Source organism: Orcinus orca, chromosome 10 (genome assembly GCF_937001465.1).
Source record: "Orcinus orca chromosome 10, mOrcOrc1.1, whole genome shotgun sequence".
In the NCBI taxonomy this organism is placed as follows: domain Eukaryota; kingdom Metazoa; phylum Chordata; class Mammalia; order Artiodactyla; family Delphinidae; genus Orcinus; species Orcinus orca.
In genome coordinates, this window is record NC_064568.1 from 100,824,304 (window position 1) to 100,847,134 (window position 22,831).

At 38.1% G+C, this 22,831-nt stretch overlaps 1 protein-coding gene across 12 annotated transcripts in view; it reads left to right on the forward strand.

Annotated features, from left to right (window-relative positions):
* The first annotated feature begins 203 nt into the window (after positions 1 to 203).
* Positions 204 to 22,831, forward strand: part of CAGE1 (cancer antigen 1) — a 44,010-nt gene continuing 21,382 nt past the window's right edge. For 10 of the 12 annotated variants that reach the window (XR_004477647.2, XR_007479567.1, XR_004477648.2 and 7 more), the window contains exons 1-6: positions 3,362 to 4,663; positions 15,126 to 16,184; positions 18,230 to 18,379; positions 20,255 to 20,365; positions 22,290 to 22,370; positions 22,583 to 22,690. Coding sequence is in view for 9 of the 12 variants with exons in the window: in XM_033408079.2 (XP_033263970.1) it covers positions 4,262 to 4,663; positions 15,126 to 16,184; positions 18,230 to 18,379; positions 20,255 to 20,365; positions 22,290 to 22,370; positions 22,583 to 22,690 (1,911 nt within the window). In the remaining 3 variants the exon portion in view is untranslated. Of the gene's footprint in view, positions 325 to 3,361; positions 4,664 to 15,125; positions 16,185 to 18,229; positions 18,380 to 20,254; positions 20,366 to 22,289; positions 22,371 to 22,582; positions 22,691 to 22,831 lie in introns of those variants that run through there. The other 2 variants (XM_033408082.2, XM_033408080.2) reach the window with 2 other exon arrangements.

The window sequence follows — 22,831 nt, forward strand, 5'->3', positions numbered from 1 at the left end:
CAAGCCTAGCAACCGAGCCACCCGGACAGGAAGCCCCGCCCCGAACGGAATTCGTCTTCCCACCGGAAGCCCCGCCCCCGCGCCGGGCTGAGCGCCGGAAGTTCGCATCCCGCAGGACGCGAGAGGGACCCGAGGTGTGTGGGCAGTTCGTGTTCCCGTCGGTCCCCGCCGAGGCTGGGCTGACTGTTCCTTCCGGAGCTTTTCGAGTCTGCTCCCCGCTTTGTGTCCTCCCTTGGAAGGAGTCGTCAGCTAGCTCGGGGCTGCTGGACGTGGGGGTCTCACACCGAGTAACCTCCCAGCTCTGCGCATGGAAACTTCGAGAGGGTCAGAGGGCGCGGGAGCCGGGCGGGCGCCGTTGCGGCCGCGAGGGGAGGGCGCGGCCGGGCCGACGTCACACTGGGACGTTCCAGCGCTGCCGCATCCCCGCTGCGAAGTGTGAAAAGCCGTGCGTGGGCAAGGTTGAAAGCGTTCTTCCCCCTCCCTCGTTACCCAGTACGGAGGGAGGCCGCCCGAAATCCTTACTGTGGAGCCGAGCAACTATGGTCCCTGGAAGTGAGCACACTTGTGCGACCTGAAAAGTTTGTTGCGTTGTTGTGAGGTGAAAATAAGACAGTTGCTTTTCAGAAGTTTAAAATTTGACATACGACTGAAAATTTAAGGCAAAAAAAAAACATTTGAGAATTTTTGCCAGTACCCCCAGTGACACCTCTTTTAACACCCATTCTAAAACAGCTTAGGAGTGTCTCTGGAATATCTGTCCAAACATTGGAACAAGTTTTTCGTTGTTGTTGTTTTTCAGTCTGGCATAAATCGGGTCAAGACAGAATGAAAGATGAAAAAAGGAAGCCTAACTTAAAAAAAAAAAAAAGAAATTGGTAGATTATGCCGTATGAACAAGGTTGTAAGAGTGTTATCATTGGGAGTTCTAGGTTTGCAAACAAAAAATTTTGAAGGAATAAGGCCCTGGCGGTTTTTTTGTATTTGGAAAACAAAAGAAGGATGTTTCAGACCCCCTTCACCACAGCCCAGGCAGTATTTATGTATTTGGAAGACAGAGGAAAAGGCAAGCATAAAGTCTGGCCTCTCACCAATCCTGCCCAGCCGGCTTGGCTCCCTGACTTTTTTTATATTGATCCTTAAGCAAATGATGACAGGTTTGAAAAAGTTAAACCTCGGTGAATTACTTACTAATTTGGTAATTCAATAAAATACCCCAGGGGAGTGGTTAAGTGGCTGCAGATTGAAAAGTTTTAATAGAAATAAATCATTTAAGTGCAGGATTTATTCGATATATTCTCTGAACAACACTGGTTGGTTTGCTGTAGGGGATATTGAAAGACCGTAAATGGGCTCCTCCTGAGGTCTATATAGTATGTGAGTGCAGACACTAACACCCTTGAAAGAATGGTGAAGACTAAAACAGTCAACAAATAGGTGCTGACTTGTGAGATGGAAGTTTAGACTAAAGACGTTGTAGGAATTTAAAAACTGGGTGAATGGGTAGATAGGAAAGTTTTAGGAGGGAGAAGCACTTACCAGGGCAGACTACTGAGATGGTAAGGAGCGTGATCTATTTGCAGGGAAGGAAGCCTGATCTGACTTGAGCAGAGGAGGACTGGAGAGGTAATGTGGGTTCAGGCTATGGAAGACCTAGGAAGTCAAGCAGAAGAATCTGGACTCTGTGTTTGGACCTGTTTTCTACTCCCATCCCCTGACGGACCTGAGGAGGTCATGAGAATATGGACCAGTATGATGCCGTAGGGAGGGAAAGAAAGCATGGGTTATGAAGAACGTTTTTTAAAGGAGAATTGGACAGGACTTGGTAACTGAGTAGCCCATGGGTGATGAGGTAGAAGGATGCCAAAGATGTCTCCTGGTTTTCAAACCCAAGTGCCTGAGAGAATAAGTGTGGCATAGGGAAGGGAGGGAAAACTGATGTTCAGTGTTGGATTTGACTTGATAATGAGGTATTAGAATAGAAAGTATCAGGTAAGTAGAAATACAGTGTTTTGTGGACCCTAATAGGTCTCAATAATATTTTGTAAATATCTTTTGATTAATTGAGAGATCCCTTCACCTTCTGGGTCCCAAACCTTTTAGGGAATCACTGGATGGTAGCCACACATACTGACTTCTTTTTGTCCAAATTAGTATTTATTACCATGCAAAGTTATCATGACTTTGTAACATACTCAGACTAATTTTATATTTTTCCAATGACTTCACAAATGATATTTTAAAATTTAGGGTAGTGAACTTTGTTGCCTTCTTAATATGAGGAGGGAAACGGAAAACAGCTTTTTGTTTGTATATCTTTGTTGCTGTGCGCGGGCTTTCTCTAGTTGTGGCAAGCGGGGGCTACTCTTCGTTGCGGTGCGCACATTTCTCATTGCGGTGGCTTCTCTTGTTGCGGAGCACGGGCTCTAGGCACGGGCTTAGTAGTTGTGGCACATGGGCTCAGTAGTTGTGGCTTGCAGGCTGTAGAGCTCAGGCTCAGTAGTTTTGGCACATGGGCTTAGTTGCTCCGCGGCATGTGGGACCTTCCCAGACCAGGGTTCAAACCTGTGTCTCCTGCATTGGCAGGCGGATTCTTAACCACTGCGCCACCAGGGAACCCCCCAAAATTCTTAAATTAGTGTACAAGGAAATGTGTATAAAGATGTTTACTGCAGTGCTGTTTTTAATAGCAAAATTAGAAACAAATATCTAACAGAAAGGGAATAAAGTGTAATCCTTTAGAATGAACTAGATCTACATGTATTTACATGGCTAAGTCTGAAAAGCAAAAATTTAAGTGAAATAGACATTTATATGGATATATATAAAATATGTTATTTATATAAAAATTTAAAACAAAATAATGGTGTATATACCCACAATTTGCCCAGGGTGCTGCAGGATATTTTGAAATTTGAAGAAAACAGTGATACTGGACATCTGTTGGACCCCACAAGCTACTAGCTTAAGATAGTTCACTATTTCAGTATAAAAACCATACTATAATCCTTTCTATACTGCCTTGTTTGCAAAGATGGGTTTTTGGAGGTTGCTGTGATAGAAAGCAAGTACTTCCTGAAAATCAATGTGAAGTCGGAAGTGAGGGTTGGATTCCAGCTTAATTCCAAGGTTTGAGACATTGTGCTGTGCTTAGTCGTGTACCCAACTAGCAGGCAAGTTTGGTTGTTTAAGAATGAAATAAAATATTTTTCTCTTTCAGCTTATGTGTATTTTTAAACAGCTACTAAGTTGTTAGGAAAAATAGTTAAGTTGTTTGAGCTTAACTACTTAATAAATGGAACTGTTAAGTATTTCTTTTGGTCTAGGGGTGCTGTGAAAAAATTACAGACTTTAAGGTGTCACAAAATGAGAAAGTCTGGGAACTTGATATGTGTTATTTAGGGTACTTAAATGAGTAGTAAAATTAGAAAAATGTGGATGGGAAGAATTAATACTTACCAGCTTCAGTATAGTAGTTCTCTCGGGGGAGGGGAAAAGGAGGGAATTTAGGTAGAAGGGAAGGGTCATTTATTAATTTTGTAACACTTCTTTCCATTTTGTCTTTATTTGCTTCTGATTTTTTAAAATGTATTAAATCTGGGTAATTTGTCATATTGAGAAACAGTATAGCATAGCATTTAGAAATAGTATTCTGGAATCCCAGATGCACTGCTTACCAGCTCTGTGACCTTAGGCAAGTGACTTAACATCTCTTATGTTTCAGTTTTCTTATCTGTAAAACAGGGGTAATAACAGTACCTAGCTCATGAGATTGTTGTGAGATTAAATGAGTTTATGTGTGTTTGCTATTATACTATGTGCTGTGTGTTTGTATTGTTTTGAAACATTTTAAAATTACAGTACAATGAAAGAATTTTGAAGATGCCTTGGAATTTGTTGCAATGGTATTTGACAAGAATGATATATAACAAGCTTTTTTGTAGCAGTCCCTTGATGACTTTTTCCTCCACGTAAAAAAGTTTTGTTGTATCCGCTAGCACAAATACACTCAATGAAAAAGGTTGAAATATATATAATTCATAAAAGCCTCCAACAGTTGATTTCATAAATGTAAATGTAACTGTTAAGTCATAAATTTCAGGTCAGCTAATTCTTATTTTCATCTTTCTCTTTCTAATGAGATGTCAACATTGGAAATTACTCACAGAATGTACTAACTCAGCCAGTTGACACCAGCATTTCTTCCTTCAGACAATTTGAACCCCTTTGCAAATTTCATCAGCCAGAAGCATTTAATAATGAAATGGTAACATTTCAAAATCTGACAGAAGGCTTATCTTATACAGAGGAGCCAGAATTCCAACGTCATGTGTATAATTATGCAGAAGACACCAATATACAGGAAGATTCATTTAAGGAAGAAAATCCAAAAGGAACTAGCACTTCCACAAATAAAGATCAACTTGTTCTTAAGTGTGTCAGACAACCTCCTAGAAGGCCACCTCTAATCCACTGCAGTGGAGAGATGCTGAAATTCATGGAAATGTCACTGGCTAATAGTACTGCCATGGAATCTTCACTCAACCCTAGTCAACCTCAAGTCTTCTTGTGTGAGGAAAATTTACACAGTGATGTTGAACAAGCACTTTATAAGGAGAATAGCTTTAACCTGCTTGATCTGAGAGTTAATTATAAAACAGAGGAGGTAAGATTTTTAATGGTTAGTACAGCCTGTAGGGTATTAAAGGATGTGTTTTTAAAAAACAAACAAAAAACACTGTATGTAATCTGAGATTTTTGTAAGTAGTGCTAAATCATCTGATCAGCATGAGGGACATTGCTTCTCTGGGGAAAATGCCTTCTGAGATCTTACTCAATTTAGAAACAATTTTTTCTAATAAAATCAAGTACATACTTGGGGATTAGTTCTACCAAATGATAATTTCTTTGAGGGTCAGAGCTCTGTCTTACTTATCCTTTTATGCACCCTAGCATCTGCATGATGCCTTGAATATACTAAGCTTTTATATTTGGTGAATCATATTGATTGGAACTCAGAGTTTACAGTAAGGAAAAGGTTAGAAGAGGAAGAAGTACCGAGGTATTAATTAAATTATTTGACAAGAAAAGTTTATGGTTTTTCTATCATGTGGGATTTCTACTGACAAGCCAAAAATGTTTATCTTTCTACAAAAGTGAAAACATTAATTTGTCTTTGAATTGTTGATTCTGGGTATGTAGTATCCTAGGAGCACTGAAGATGCCAACAGTATAAAGTCTATGTACGCTCTGAATAAAAAAATAAAAAATTTAAGAATTTGTGTGGGCAAATAGATAACAATCCAAGAATAGCATAACCAATGCCTCATCATTGTGAGTTTGGTGAGAAAGCTATGGCTTTCTCAGGTTTTTTGTTCATTTATTTGGAAGGAGCATTTAAAAGAGAACTTTATTTACCTGTTTTGAGTTCTGGAAAAGAACATTTTAAAAAGCAGTTTAATTAGGGTTTTTCAAGATTGTTCCTTCCTATTTCCCATTGCATTTAGCCATTCAGTCAGTCAATAAAAACTTTCAGGCATCTATCATGTCTTAGGCCCTGTGCTATGTGTTGGTTATAAAATGGCTGAAAAAGAAAACCCAAACCAAAAGGATGTGGGTTTTGTCCTCGTGAAAAGAACACCCTAGTAGAGGAGATAGACTTAAATAATCACATAAGTAAATGTAAACCTTCAACTGTGGTAAGTGCTGTGAATAAAAGTTACATATAAATTGTATATAATGTTATATAAAATTACATATAAACTTGCAACTATGATAGGTGCTATGACTAAAAGTAAGATGGGAGTCTTCCTGTCCTGGTCGGGGAGTTTGGGTAGGGCTTCCCTGAAGTGTAGTGGTAATTGAGCTCAGCTCTGAAGGATGAGTGGGAGTAGTTAGGTAACAGTGGGTGGGAGGGCATTCCATGCAGAAGTAACAACAAGTGCAAAAACCCTGTGGCTGCAGGGAGCATGGTACCTTCATTCATGGATCTGAAGGAAGCTTAATGTTGCTGGGTTGGAGGGGGAAGAGGGATGTTGTTGATGAGGGTGGAAAGGTAACATGGATTAGATATCAAGGTCAATATCAGGACCTTGTAGGCCTCAGTAAGGATAGTTGTCTTTATCTCAGAACAATGAAAAAAACACTAAATATAAGGTTCCAGTATCCCTAAATTCTAGAAAGTTATTTAGCCCACCCCTTCAGAGATCTTTTACTGGGTTGTTACGTCATGTTCATTTCAGTGTTTTCTTACTACAACTTACTGTCCTTTTTTAAACCCCCCAAACTGTATTGTAGGCAGAAAGTCAATCATGAGGTATGTTCGTCTGACTTTCTAATGTTCACAGGAGTCATAGCATAGTGAGGTAATGGTTTAATGAGGAATAAAAAAGTCTTTATTCAAAAGAGGCCTCACAAGAGAGTGTCGTCCACATCATGGTGGATTGAGCCCTTCAATCTACAACTAGTAAAACATCCACAACTCAACAAACATGCATCTGCTGAACATACCAGGGTGCTGGAGAATTCCACGCAGCTGTACATCTAAAGGAGGGTGGACTGGAATGCATAGAGGAGGCAGAACCGGGGGAACAGTGGAGGTGGTGCCTGCAATCCTGGTCCCCCAGCCATGGTGGCTGAGCCCACGGCCTCAGAGAATCCAGTAGCAGCAGGAGAGGCGGCACACGTGACTCAAGCCTCCTGGCCACAGTAGCACTAGCCAACCATAGATGACTAGGCAGCAGTGGCAGTGGGGCCCACAACCTCATCTCTCCAGCTGCAGAAGCACCCATAACTCTGCCCCCCCAAATCCAGCCCGCAATGGCAGCACCCACGAACTTGACACCACCAGGCACGACAGGGTGCCCATGACCCCCACTGTCTTCCCCTCCCCCCATGTTGGCAGAGCCTGCGACTCAGGGGATCTTGGATGTGGCAGAAGCGCCCACCACCGTCCCAGTGCCCCAGCAGCAGCAGCAGCAGCAAGGCACCAACCACCCTAGAGGCACAAGCAGCAATAGCAAGGGCACCTGTCAGAGGCCATGGAGGGTGGAAAGTGCCAGCTCTCAAATGTAACCAGAGGTAGCACAGGTAAGAGAAACCAAAAACTTGTGTTATGTATGCCACCTGCTGGAAAACAAAAGAAAGACCTCTAATTGCTAATCTATTGAATCATTAGAATCAAGAGAGGGAAAAAAACTTTATCTAAAGAAGAAAGGTATTTGCTACTTCAGATGCACTGGCAGAGGAGCAACTCATCAAGCACCAAGGAAGAGAAGAGCCACAGTAACACTATCGCAAAAAGAAAATGATAATTCTTCAGAAACCAAACTTAAAGTCATGGCATATTGAGATCTAACTGATAGAGAATTCAAAATAGCTGTCATAAAGAAACCCAAGGAGCTATGAGAAAATCAGGCAGTTCAATGAGCTAAGGAATCAAATTAATTAACAGAAGGAATATTTTACCAGAATATTGAAACTCTAAAAAAGAATCAAATTCTGGAGCTGAAGGACTTAATAAACAAGATGAAGAATGCATTAGAAAGCCTTGGAAATAGAGCAGACCCTATGGAAGACAGGATTAGCGAGCTTGAGGATAGAAATCTAGAAATGATACAGGTAGTAAAAGAGAATTAGTCTTTAAAAAATAAGGAAATTCTATGAGATCTATACAACTCTTTCAGGAGGGACAACAGTAGGGTAATGGGTTATCCCAGAAGAAGAAGAGTTGAAGAAGGGAGCAGGGAGTTTACCTAAAGAAAGAATAGCTGAGTGACTACCCTGATGGTTCAGTGGTTAAGACTCTGACCTTCCACTGCAGGGGGCATGGGTTTGATCCCTGCTCAGGGAACTAAGATCCCACATGCTGTTCAGGGCGGTCAAAAAATAAATTAAAAAAAATATATATATATACCCGTGGGCCTTTTCCCTTTGGGAAAAGGCACAGGGGGGAGAAAGATGGCGGCTACACAGGTACTTACTTTATTACTGTTCTTTAAAGTAAACTCCAGTGTTTTGTGCATGCTTCTGTATATAAGGTATATGTCACAATAAAACAAAAATAAGTGGAAAAAAAATAAGATGATGTCTTCAAGTGAATAGGAAGTTCAAAGAACACTTCAAGTTAATTTTCTTTACCTGGCTTAATTTTCTTGGAGATAAAATAAAGATTTTTCAGTTTTCAAAATATTAATCATGACCAAATTGTGATGACAACAGAGATTTATAATTGGAGCATGACTCTTTGAATTTTTGCTCATTTTAATTCTAAAATTAACTGCTATAAAGAGCCCTGTTGGAATAAAGATTTTTTTCAGAAAAAAATAAATAAAAATAAAGATTACTGAAACCAACAGCATATCAGGGATGTAAAAAGATTAAGGTTTAAAAAATAATAATAATAGCTGAGAATTTTCCAAGCCTGAGGAAGGAACTGTACATACAAATCCATGAAGCCAAGAGAACATCTAATCACCTCATTGCAAAAAGGTCTTCTCTAAGACACATTATATTAAAACTGTCAAAAGTCAATGACAAAGAGGTACTGAATACAATGTGATACCCTGGATTGGATCTTGGAACAGAAAAAGGACATTAGTGGGAAAACTGGTAAAATCTAGAGTTTAGTTAATAGCAATGCATTTGTGTTGTTTTGTTTTAATTTTAACAATGTGCCATGGTATATAAGATGTTAACATTAAGGGAAACTAATACAAATTTTATCAAAAATACAAAAAAAAAGAGTCAATGGCAAAGAATTTTAAAGGCAACTAGGGAAAAAAGGATGGTTACCTACAAAGGAACCCCCACTAGGCTCTCAGCAGATTTTTCAGCTGAAACTCTATAGGCCAGGAGGGAGTGGAACAACATACTCAAAATACTGAAAGATTAAAAACTGTCAGCCAAAAATACTTTATCCAGCAAAGTTATTATTCACATATGAAGGAGAAATAAAGGGTTTCTCAGACAAAAGCTGAAGGAGTTCATCAACACTAGACGTGCTTTACAAGAGATGTTGAAAGGAGCTCTTATGCCAAAAACAAAAAGGAAAAGTACACAAAATTTCGAGTAAGGTGATAAATAGAATCAGAAAATTGCAACTCTATGTTAGAATAGATTGTTAACACTGTAATATAGCAGAAATATCAAGGGAGAAAAAAAGCAGAAAAAATAACGATACCTACTTCAATTTGGTAACAGACTCACAACATAAATAAGGATAATTTGAGACAACAAAAACAAGAGGGGAAGAGGAAAAGGACAGAACCTGTATAGGCAAATGAAGATAAGATGCTATCAGCAGAAAAAAGACTGTCTTATCTATGAGATGTTTTATACAAACCTCATGGTAACCACAAAACATAAATCTAGAGCAAATACATGAAACATAAAAAAGAGGAACATCATAGAAAACCACCAAAAAAAAAAAATAGACAAAAACACAAAAAAGAAACAGTGGAGATAGAGAGCAATCAGAAAACAAAAGATAAAATGGCAGTACCAAGTCCTCATCTGTCAATAATCATCCTAAAAGTAAATGGATTTAATTCACCAATCAAAAGACATAGAGTGTTTGGATGGATTAAAAGACAAGACCCTCCTCCCACAAAAAATATATATATGAAAAACAAGACCCAACTATATACTCCCTCCAGGAGACTCACCTCAGCTTTAAAGATAAACAGGCTCAAAATGAAGGGATGGAAGATGATACTCCAAGCAAATGGGAGCTAAAAGAAAGTGTATCTATATTCATATCTGACAAAATAGACTCCAAGCCAAAAAAGGTAACAAGAGACAAAGATGGACATATAAAAATAATAAAGGGGACAATTCATGAAGAAGATGTAACATTTATTAATAGGTATGCACCTAACATAGGAGCACCAAAATATATAAAGCAATTATTAATGGACCTAAGGGAGAAATTGACAGCAACACAATAATAGTAGGGGACTTTAACACCCACTTACACCAATGGATAGATCATCCAGACAGAAAGTCAACAAAGAAACATCAGCCTTAAATGAAACATTAGACCAGAGGTATTTGATAAATTTGTACAGAACATGCTGTCTAAATGCAACAAAGTACACATTCTCAAGTGCACATGAAGTTTTCTCAAGGATACACCATATGTTGGTACAAAGAAAGTCTCAATAAATGGAAGAAGATTGAAATCATATCGAGCACAATGGTATAAAACTAGGAATCAACTAGGAGAAGAAAGCTGGAAAAATCACAGATAATGTTCATGACTGAACAACATGCTATGAACAACTATTGGGTCAATGAAGAAATCAACAGAGAAATAAAAAGTTACCTGAAGACAAATGAAGATAAAAATACTACATATAGGGATGCAGCTCTTAAAAGAAGTTTATAGCAATGCAGGCCTACCTCAAGACAAAAGAAAAATCTCAGGGAATTCCCTGGCGGTCCAGTGTTTAGGACTCCATGCTTTCATTGCAGAGGGCATGGGTTTGATCTTGGGTTCAATCTCTGGTTTGGGAACTAAGATCCCACAAGCTGCACGGTGCAGCCAAAAAAAGAAAGAAAGAAAAAAGCCCTCAAACAATCCAAACTTACACATAAAGGAACAAGAAAAAGAAGAACAAACAAAGCCCAAAGTCAGTAGAAGGAAAAAAATAATAAAGATCAGAGTGGAAGTAAATGAAATAGACTAAAAAGACAATGGAAAAGATCAATGAAACTAAGAGCTGGTTCTTTGAAAAGATAAACAAAATTGACAAACCTTTAGCTAGACTCACTAAGAAAAAAAGAGCACTCTGCTAAATAAAATCAGAAACAAAAGAGACTATTAACAGCAGATATCACAGAAATACAAATGATTATAAGAGAATACTAAGAACAGCTATACATCAGCAACCTAGGAGACATGGACAAATCCTTAGAATCATACAACCTTCGAAGACAAATCAAGAAGAAATAGAAGGACTTCCCTGGTGGTACAGTGGTTGGGAGTCCGCCTGCCAATGCAGGGGACATGGGTTTGATATCTGGTCTGGGAGGGTCCCACATGCTGTGGAGCATCTAAGCTATGAGCCACAGTGCTGAGCCTGCACTCTGGAGCCCACGATTCACAACTGCTGAGCCTGCATGCCACAACTACTGAAGCCCGCACACCTAGAGCCCAAGCTTTGCAACAGGAGAAGCCACTGCAGTGAGGGGCCCGCACACCGCAGCAAAGAGTGGCCCCTGCTTGCCGCCCCTAGAGAAAGCCTGTGTGCAGCAACGAAGACCCAATGCAGCCAAAAAATAATAAAAATAAATAAATTTTTAAAAAAGGAACTAGAAAATCTGAATAGACAAATCACTAGTAAAGAGATTGAAACAGTAATCAAAACCTTCCCCCCCAAAAAAGTTCAGGACCAGGTGGCTTCACTGATATATTCTATTAAACATTCAAAGAAGATTTAATACCTATTCTTCTCAAACTCTTCAAAAAACTTGAAGAGGAGAGAACATTTCTTAACTCAATCTATGAGGCCAACATTACTCTGATAACAAAGTCAGACAAAGACAGCACACAGAAAAAGAAGTTGCAAGCCAATATTTTTGATGAACATAGATACAAAAATCCTCAACAAAATATTAGCAAACCAAATACAACAATACAGGAAAAGAATCATACACCATGATCAAGTGGGATTTATTCCAGGGATGCAAGGATGGTTCAACATCTGCAAATCAATCAATGTGATACATCACATTAGCAAAATGGAGGATAAAAACTGTATGATCATCTCAATAGATGCAGACAAGCATTTAACAACATTCAACCCCCACTTATGATAAAAACTCTCAATAAAATTACTATAGAAGGAACATACCTCAATATAATAAAAGCTATATAAACCCACAGCTAACATCATACTCAAATTTGAAAACCTGAAAGCTATCCCCCTAAAATCAGGAACAAGATGAGAATGCACACTCTTGCCACTCTTATTCAACATAATATTGGAAATCCTAGCCAGAGCAATTAGGCAAGAAAAAGAAATGAAAAGCATTCAAATTGGAAAGGAAGAAGTAAAACTCTCACTATTTGCAAATTACATGATTTTATAGATAGAAAATTCTAAAGACTTCACAAAAAAACCTGTCAAATAATAAATGAATACAGTTGCAGGGTACAAAACCAACATACAAAAATCTGTGGTGTACCTATATATGCTAACAATCAGCTAGCAGAAAGGGAAATTAAGAAAATCTCATTTACAATTGCAACAAAAAGATTAACTACCTAGGAATAAATTTAACCAAGGAGGTGAAAGATCTGTACACTGAAAACTATGACATTGTTGAAAAAGACTGAAGAAGACATAAATGGAAAGATGCTCCATGCTAATAGAGTAGAAAAATTAACATTTACCTAGAACAATCTACATATTCAATGCCTATTATTCAGTCCCTATCAAATATTCAGTCCCTATTAAATCCCAAGGATATTTATACAGAAATAGATCAAACAATTCTAAAATTTATGTGGAATCCCAAAAGACCCCAAAGAAACAAAGCAATCCTAAGAAAAAAGAACAAAGGTAGAGGTATCACACTCCCAGATTTCAAACTATATTACAAAGCTATAGTAATCAAAACAGCATGATATTGGCAGAAAAATAGTTACATAGATCAATGGAACAGAATCCAGAGCCCAGAAATAAACCCACACATGTATGGACAATTAATTTATAACAAAGGAGTGAAGAATGTACAATAGAGAAACAATAGTCTCTTCAATAAATGGTGTTGGGGGCTTCCCTGGTGGCGCAGTGGTTGAGAGTCCACCTGCCAATGCAGGGGACACAGGTTCATGCCCCGGTCCGGGAAGATCCCACATGCCGCAGAGTGGCTGGACCAGTGAGCCATGGCCGCTGAGTCTGCGCGTCCAGAGCCTGTGCTCCACAATGGGAGAGGCCACAACAGTGAGAGGCCTGCATACCGCAAAAAAATAAAAATAAAAATAAATGGTGTTGGGAAAACTGAATGGCCACATGCAAAAAAAAAAGAAAAAAAAGAAAAAAAGAAACCACTATGTCACACCATACACAAAACTCAAAATGCATTAAAGACTTGAATGTTAAACCTGAAACCATAAAACTTGTAGAACAAATCATAGGCAGTATACTCCTTGACATTGGCCTTAGCAATATCTTTCTGGATATGTGTCCTCAGGCAAGGGAAACAAAAGCAAAAACAAACAAATGGGACCTCATCAAACTAAAAAGCTTTTGCACAGTGAAGGAAACTATCCACAAAATACAAAGACAACCTGACGAATGGGAGAAGATGTTTGCAAATCATATATCCAATAAGGGGTTAATATGCAAAATATATACAAAGCTCATACAACTCAACAACAAAAAAATCCAATTAAAAAATGGGCAGAGAAGCTGAATAGACATTTTTCCAAAGAAGATGTGCAGGTGGCCAACAGGCACATGAAAAGATGCTCAACATTGTTAATTGTTAGAGAAATGCAAATCAAAACCACAACAAGGTTATCACCTCACACCAGTCAGAATGGCCATCATCAAAAAGTCTACAAATAATAAATGCTGGAGAGATATGGCCCAGCAATCCCACCACTGGGCATATACCCAGAGAAAACCATAATTCAAAAAGACACATGCACCCCAATGGTCATTGCAGCACTGTTTACAATAGCAAGGTCATGGAAGCAACCTAAATGCCCATCGACAGACGAATGGATAAAGAAGATATGGTACATAGATACAATGGAATATTACTCAGCCATAAAAAGGAACGAAACTGGGTCATTTGTAGAGATGTGGATGGATCTAGAGACTGTCATACAGAGTGAAGTAAGTCAGAAAGAGAAAAACAAATATCGTATATTAACGCACATATGTGGAACCTAGAAAAATGGTACAGGTGAACTGGTTTGCAGGGCAGAAATTGAGACACAGATGTAGAGAGCAAACATATGGACACCAAGGGGGAAAGTGGTGGGGGTGGGGTGGTGGGATGAACTGGGTGATTGGGATTGACATGTATACACTGATGTGCATAAAATGGATGACTAATAAGAACCTGCTGTACAAAAAAATAAATAAAATTCAAAAAACAAATGCTGGAGAGGATGTGGAGAAAAGGGAACCCTCCTATACTGTTGGTGGGAATGTAAATTGGTGCAGCCACTATGGAAAACAGTATGAAGATTCCTCAAAAATAAAGAATAAAACTACCATACGGTCCAGCTAGTCCACTTCTGGGTATTTACCCAAAGAATACGAAAACACTAATTTGAAAAGAGAGATGCACCCCTATGTTCATCACAGCATTATTTACAATAACCAAGATATGGAAGCAACCTAAGTGCCTGTGAATGGATGAATGGATAAAGAGAATGTTTTATATGTTTACAATAGAATATTACTGTCATATAAACAAGATGAAATCTTGCCATGTGCAGCAACATGGATGGGTGGATCTTGAGGGTGTTATGCTAAGTGAAGTAAGTCAGATGGGGAAAGACAAATATATGATTTCACTCATACATGGAAAAAACTCAAAATAAATGAACAGAATAAGTGAAATGGGTAAAGGGGATGAACTGTATGGTGATGAATGGAAACTAAATATTTGGTGGTGAGTATGCTGTAGGGTATACAGAAGTAGAAATATAATGTTGTACACATGAAACGTACATAATGTTATAAACCAGTGTTACCTCAATAGAAAATAAACTTTTAAAAAAGACTTTGCAGACTAAGGTGATGGACAAATCTGTTTTAATTCACTTGAAGTCAAAGAAAGTTATATGTATTCAGAAAAGTTTGTGTCATAGAAAATGGTGAGAGTACCCAAGTTTAATTTTTCCTCTGTAAAAGTAAGTGTAATATATATCTCTATCATATACCTACTGTTTGTGCTCTGCTGTGCTATTAGGTGCTGTATATACATTCAGCAATCAATACTTAAGTATTTTTGTTAATTAGACATCAGTATTGGAAGTAGATGTTGTCATTGTTATTTTAGAACAGAGAATACCAAACTAGGGATCTTGGATTCAAGGCCAGACCTCAAAGCTCATGACCTTTCTACTCTTTCATACTTATTTTATTTACTATAATTTACAGATTGCACATTCTTCAAAAGGAATACAGAATTCTACGGATATTCCTGAGATGTCAGTCAGGCACCAAAAGGAAGTCGCAGTGGAGGGGAGGGAGAGTCCAGAGATTGTCTCAACTTGGTCTCCGACAGGCATTTCTTGGAGTGGTGGAGCATCTTGGGAGGACTGCATGACACCCGACAGAGAGCAGAGCTTGGAAAGCTCACAGCCTCTGGAAGAGGACATGGCTTTAAACGAAGTCCTACGAAAATTAAAGCATACTAACAAAGAGCAGCAAACTCTGATCCAAGACCTACAGCGTCGTAACATGTATTTAGAGAAGAAGGTTGAAGAACTGCAGAAGAAGACAACTAAAGAGCACGTGTTCGTGGACATCATCAATAAGCTAAAGGAGAATGTTGAAGAATTAATTGAAGACAAATACAGAGTAATGCTAGAGAAGAATGATACACAGAAGACATTGCAGAATTTGCATGAGATTTTAGTTAACACCCAAAAACATCTTCAGGAATCCAGGAATGAAAAGGAAACCTTACAGCTAGAGTTTAAGAAGATCAAGGGCAATTATGTTAGTCTACAGGAAAGGTACATGACTGAAATGCAACAAAAAAATAAAGCTGCAAATCAGTGCGTGGAGATGGACAGAGCCTTAAGCAAGAAAGAAGAAGAGGTAGAGAGGCTGCAGCAACTCAAAGGAGAACTGGAAAAGGCCACCACTTCTGCTCTGGACTTGTTGAAAAAGGAAAAAGAGACCCGAGAACAAGAGTTCCTGTCTTTACAGGAGGAATTTCAGAAACGTGAAAAGGAAAACCTGGATGAAAGACAGAAACTGAAATCTAGACTTGAGAAATTGGTCGCTCAAGTTCAAAATTTGCAGTTCATATCCGACAATGAAAAGGCTAAGAATACAGAACTCCAGCAGCAGATCAACAAAGTAAAAAATGAAAACTCAAAACTTCAGCAGCAGGTTGCAAGGAGTGAGGAGCAAAATTATGTTCCTCAATGTGAGACAGCTCAACTCAAGGAGAACTTAGAGGAAGGAACAGAGTCAGATATGGCAAAGGTATTATCACAAATTCAGAATCTCTAATGCAGAATTTCAGGAGTTTCTAGTAGTCTTCTGATGCATATTTGGGCATGGCCCATATACAAATTTGTTGGTAGAGAGTCATTAACAAAAAAGAGAGAAAGGAAAATGCACCACAGGTTTGGAGAAGTTTCTTTGGTTCTTGGGTACTCACATTAAACAACAGCCATTCCTGGCTTCTTGTGATTATTTTGGTAGTGGTGAAAATTAATGTGGGAATTTTGTGGGTTCCTATGACCAATCATCCGGAGCATCCTTTGAGAAAAGAATTTTCTAAGTGGGGGTCGCAGTCTTTTCATACCACATCTACCTATTCAACAAACTAAATAATTCAATTGAATATTTGGTTTACAAGGTAAAACAAACCTGTATTGTATCACATAGTAATTTTGTAACGTTATAAACATTTTTATTGAGATGTAGTTGACATATAACATTATATTAGTTTCAGGTATACAACATAAAGATTTGATATTTGTATAGCAAAATGATCATCATGATATATCTACTTAACATTCATTAAAAACGACATGAGAGCCTCATATCAATGTGTTTGGAAAGGCTGTAATTTTGTATTTGCAGTTCAAATGGCTTTTTTGGCAGACAGCCTAGAAGCATGGCCTGGTAGTGATAATCTTCACAAGCCAGAGCATATCTGTTCTATTTCAGTTTTGTAGGCCTGCCTTAAAGTATTTATAGTATGCAATCTTATTAACTCTGACTACTTAGAAAGAAGGCTAATCTAAACTACAAAAATGTATGTTTATTTTTATATTTGTCGTAATAACTTAGGCTGAGCTGAGCTGTTGCTTGAAGATGTCCTTAGGGGACTCTCTTTCATGAATCTGTAATCAGTATTGCTTGCAAGTAAATAATTCTATTATTTTTAATGACTCAGAAAAATATTGTTCTCTTACTAAAAAATTCTCTCTGTGATCTTTTCTCCAGAAAGAAGGAAGGACTATCTAAGCCAGTGTGGTTCTCAAACTTTAGCATTCATCAGCATCAGCTGTGAAAATGCAGATTGCTGGGGTCCACCCAGATTTTCTGATTCAGTAGGTGTGCAGTGGGGCCTGAGAATGTGCATTTCTAAGAAGATTCTGGATCTCACTGATGCTTCTGGTCCAGGGATCACACTTTGAGAACCACTAACCTAAACAAAGATGACCTTTAGTTTAGCTGTTAGTCAAATCATGGCAAGTTTTGAATTAGTAAATGCTGAGTAAATTACTGTAACTGTGCAGAAGTTTATCCAGTATACAATTTTTTTCTTGAGCTTTCTTCTTTAAAAAGCAATGAAGTTCCTTGTTCTATCTTGACTAATCAATTTCTTTACTCTGCTTTTAGTTTTGCTTTTCATTACCTTTAGGTCCATTTTCCCAAAGTGTGTTCTGGGAGTATCTTTGAGGTCAAAAGCATTTTCATGGTAATAAGTACGAAGACATTAATGCCTTTTTCACTCTCATTCTTTCACAAGTGTACAGTGGAGTTTTCCAGAAGCTATGTGACATGTGGTGGTGTAATTGCTTTTCAGGGCTGATGGAATGTGGGAAGCACATATGAGAATCCAGCTATCATCTATTAAGCTAGCATTAAAAATATTTGCAAAAAGTGTAAACACTGCCACTCTTTTCACTAATTTTTCATTTTGGAAAATGTGCCAACTTTGTATTAAATTGTTACTTACATTGACACATAATAGATTTATTGTTATTTGAATTAGTAAACAAATATTTTTGAATGTTCTCAGTTGTAATTTCAATACAATAAATATTGATATAACTGATAAATATAAATATTGTAATTTCTAATACAATAAGTATTGATAGTTATAACCTAGTAAACAAAAAGTTTTGGGGATCCTCATTAATTTTTAAGAGTATGAAGGCATCCTGAGAATCAAAAAGTTTGAGAACCACTGCTCTGAGTTTTTAAGAGTGGTATTTTATTCAGCATTTTACCTAAAAAGTAATCCAGATTCTTTGTCTTTATTGTGACAAATCTGAATTGTGTACATGTAGGATGCAAAGATGATACATTCTAATTTGTTCCTGAATCACTCACCTTGTGAAGGAGAGAGCCCGAATCCCCCAGACGTGAAGAGAACTTCACAGCTGACTTCCAAAATTCGCAGTCTTCTGGCTCTGATGGTACGACTTCTCATGTTCCAGGTAATTATAAAAAATCATATTTTTTACTGGGAGAAGAAATATCAAGGTTGGACAATTAAGTTGTGAAAGAAAAAAAATGGAAGTAAAAATACAGATCTTTAAACCAACCAATCAGCCCTTCCTTCTTCCCACTGCTTCTTTCTTCAACACCTAATTCCCACAAATCTATAGTAAGATAATATGATAAGATTAAAAAAATAAAAACTTGAGGCAAAACCCTTCCCTCAGTGCTTTCCACATTTCAGGAAAACTTCCTCAGAGTAATAGTCTTGTGCTTCAGGGCAGCCTGTGATGAGAGATTGTTCACACAAATGAGCTGTTTACCCGATCTAAAAATACAGCTTTGGGGCAGGGGTCGGGCAGTGCAGAGCTGTGTACGTTAATTAGTAGAATGAAAAATGAAGTTAGTGTCTGGTGAATTCAAGGCATGGCTTCACCACCTCACTGCTGTGTGACCTGGCCAAGTAAATTTTCGTTTTTCATCCTTAGCTGAAATGATATTTGCTGCTGCGCTGGGAGGTTGCAAACACTACATTTGAATGAGAGAACCTTTTAAGGGCATATATGATGCTTGATAGCTTCTCAGTTATTGAGCTGTCTTTCTTCCTCTTCCCTCTGATCATTGTACATTTCTTTGAGCTTCAGTGCACTCCTCTGAGCCAAAATTTGGGGACATGAGTTTGCGATGTTCCTGATCCAACACAACCTTTATTCCTACTTTCTTTTAGCTAAAATTTGCTGCACACTAGCATTTATTGAATGCTGGAAACCAAGCTAAGCATTTTTAGCAGTGATCACAAAGTGGTGGCCCATAGACTGCATCCACCTAAAGTTTTGTCTTTAATATTTGAATTTGAATATGGCACAAACTCTTTGCTGTAACCTTTTCCACCCCACCTTGCCCCTTCAGACATCTGCTTTCTTATCATATTTGCTTGGCTTTTCTCGTCTCACTGGAGGCTGCTGTTCTTTCTCAGGCTTATTTGCTGGCTGCTGCTTCTCTACAAGACCTCTCAGTCAGGGAGTGAGTCATCAGCCCTCTTCTTAGTAGATCTCATCCCAGGCCAAACAAATATCTGTTTGCTTAAGCCTTCAAGATCAGAGACTCGATATGTCAGATGCCCTCTGCCTAATGCAGGGTAAGCCCTTACCAGGCACTCAAAAACTATTTGCTGACTTCCCAACCTGTCCTTGGAGGCATTTAAGTTGAGTCTGCTTTTCATGGGTTATCTCATTCAAGTCTTACACCATTTTTTACATTATCAGACTTTTTTTTCCTAACACGGAAAAACAAACCGAGGCTCAGAATTACTGAGTTTCTTGTCCAAAGTCAAGTGGTTAAGTGACAGAACTCAGATGGTTAAGTGACAGACAGCTCAGATACAAACCCAAGTAGTCTGACTGTAATGCATGCACTTTTGACCCTTAGGTTATATTGGTACAAGTATCTTCATTCTTGTGGAATGTGGGTGCCACTGAAATATCTAGAGTTTCAGTATTGTTGAGGATGTCTGATTGTTCTGGTGTCAGGTATAACAATTTGTCTAAAATTTGGATTTGTAAACTGACTAGGCTAAGAGCGGATGTATGTATAAGTATATAAGCATGTGTAGTTACTAACTTCCCAGTGATTATACTAATTTGTCCCAATAACAATTTACATACAAGTGTGAATCTATATGAATTCTTTCCACATTAACTCTTTATTAGATGGCTTATGATGAGTAATTGAAGAATTGAGTTCAATATGATTTTATCTCCTTTTGTTTAGCCACTTATTTTGGAAGGGAGATTTATTTCATTTGTGTTCTTTCCTTCCTCCTTTTAGCTTTACTGATAACTTTTTAATATAGCTTCTCAAAATGTTACCCTTAGGACATCACCAATCCCGATGCCAGACATTTCAAAGAGAGTGAGAAAGTTAATGATATCATGCTACAAAAATTGAAGAGTTTTCATCTTAAAAAGAAAAAATTAGATAAAGAGGTACTGTATGTATTCTTCATTCTAAAAATTGTATCATTTTTAGTGAAAAAAAGACAAGAAAAAGGTCATGTAAAAGTATAAAGAGGCTCCTAAAATTTTGGATTTTTTTTAAAGAATTATTTTTGGGGACAAGATTAGCTTTACTTTGGCCCTCACTAAGGAGATACACTGTTCAACATTTGACTTGTTTTATAACATAAGTATGTATTAGAAAATCTCATTCATCTACCAAAAAACTGGTATGATTATTTTTTCACTTTTGTATGGTACTACTGATTCCTGAAGAAGAGAGTATTTTGACATTTCTATAGTGATTACAAACTTTATCACTTGGAATATTGAATACATTGAAAACAAATTTTATTTCTCAAGTGGGACAAAGGTAAGGGAAGAGGCTCTTGGAATTTCTTCAATCATTCTTTTCTTGATGTAGTGGTGCAGAGATGGAGAGAGAGAATGAAGAGAGTCAGTTATACAGAGAAAGTGGTAACAGGACGTGAAGGTGTGTGCTTTTAATCTGAAAGGAATACAGAAGTGACTAATTTATCTGGCTGAAGGAATAAAAATGTATTTAAATCTGGGATTCAATTTCAGTGCTGCATTATCAGGAAATGACTTCTCTGAACTGAGGTGGCTAGAAAATTTGTTGCAGGTATTCTGCGGAATCTCTGTCTCTTAGCTAACCTCTAGAGAAAAGGACTAAGGAATAAACAGACATGCAAAGAAATTACTGGCCTCCACTTCTTAAACTAGTCTTCAGAAATAAGCCCAGTTGAGGATTCGAGCAGGATGTTACAAAAATACCATTTCAGATATTTATGTTCTCTTGGTAAATTTCTGTGTCATTCCTGTAATACTGGCAGATGAAATAATATGATGCGTGTAATTTGATTCAGTGAAGGGAGTTGCAGGGAGGAGGAAGTGGCTGGGGTATTAACGATACAAGGCTGACCGTTAACTGTTAGTAGTTGAAACTGGATAATAGTTACATGGGCGTCCATTAAAGTTTTTCCTCTTTTTTGGAAAGTGTTCATAGTAAAAAAAAATATATATTCTGTGCAGCCTTCACTAATATTTGGAGGAGTTAGAATATTGAATGTTACGATTTATTGTTATTACATGGAACAAACAAATGAACAAAGAAGAAATGACTATAAATTGCATCTAGAAAAAGTTGGCTAACTTTTTTTCTTTAAAGAAGAATTTTAATAGCCTGGCTGTAAAAACAATTGAATATTAGGATAAGCTCTCTGGAGATCCCAAGCCCACACTCAGGTTTAATGGTTTACTGGACTCACAGGACTCAGCACATAGTTGTTCTCACAGCTATGATGTGTTATTACCGTGAGAGGATACAGAGCAAAATCAGTAAAGGGAAAAAGCACGTAGGGCGAAGTCCAGAGGAAACCAGATCCAAGCTTCCAAGAGTCCTTTCCCAGTGAGTCACACAGGGTGCACTTCCCTTTCGCCAGCAGTGACCTGTGCAGCATGCGTGAACTGTTCCCGGGGATGGTTATTGGAGACTGAGTGTCCAGGGTTTTGATTGGAGGCTGGTTGGGTAGGTGCCCTCTGCCTGCCACGTACCAAAATTCCAGACCCTCCCGAAGGACAGGGGTGTTCAGCATAAATGTTCTTTGTACAAATAGGTTAGGCACAGTGAGCCTTCATATCAGGAAATGATGGAAACCCTCCCACAATCCAAGTTCCTAGATGCCAGTCAGAGGGCAGTCTGGCGAGCAGGCCTTTCTAAGGACAGCAGTCTCAGGCCTGCTGTGTGAACTCTCTGCTACACAAGAGCTTTAAAAACAAGACACCTTTGGAGACCAGGGATTGGACTGTGCATGGTTTGGTGACTTTATTATAAATGTTACGGAATGTAGTTTTATTTCCTCTCCTCTGAAATAGAAAATGCTTTTTTCCTTAGCTACTGAAACATAAAGACAGAATCACAGCTTTCAGAGAGTTAATTGCTAATGAAAAATCATTTCAAGATCAGGTTACAGAGGTGAGTTAAACATTCACTATGTACTGTCTTTAACATACAAAAATACAATTTTAGATACTTAACATTGAAGTCATTCTGACTCCAAGTTCTACACATCTGTTATTGAAACCACTGGAGATCTCTCTGATGGTTAAACTAATAACATATTCATTGTCAAATGTTCCAAGGAGTGTGAACATACTGGAAGTGAGTACAAATATGTTTCATCTCAGGTTACAGACTTGGATTCAAATGAAGCCAAGAATGTCGGAGAGGTACCTGTCTTACTGGGAGCCAAACTGGATCAGTACCACAACCTAAATGAAGAGCTTGATTTCTTGGTAAGAAACACCTTTTGTTGCTTTGCTAGCATTTTTATATACAACACCATTTTATTAACAAGTTCAGGAAATTATCAACCTTCAAAAATTTTGCTCATTGAAATGGTCACACACTGGCATAGTAGCAGCATTATTCACCCA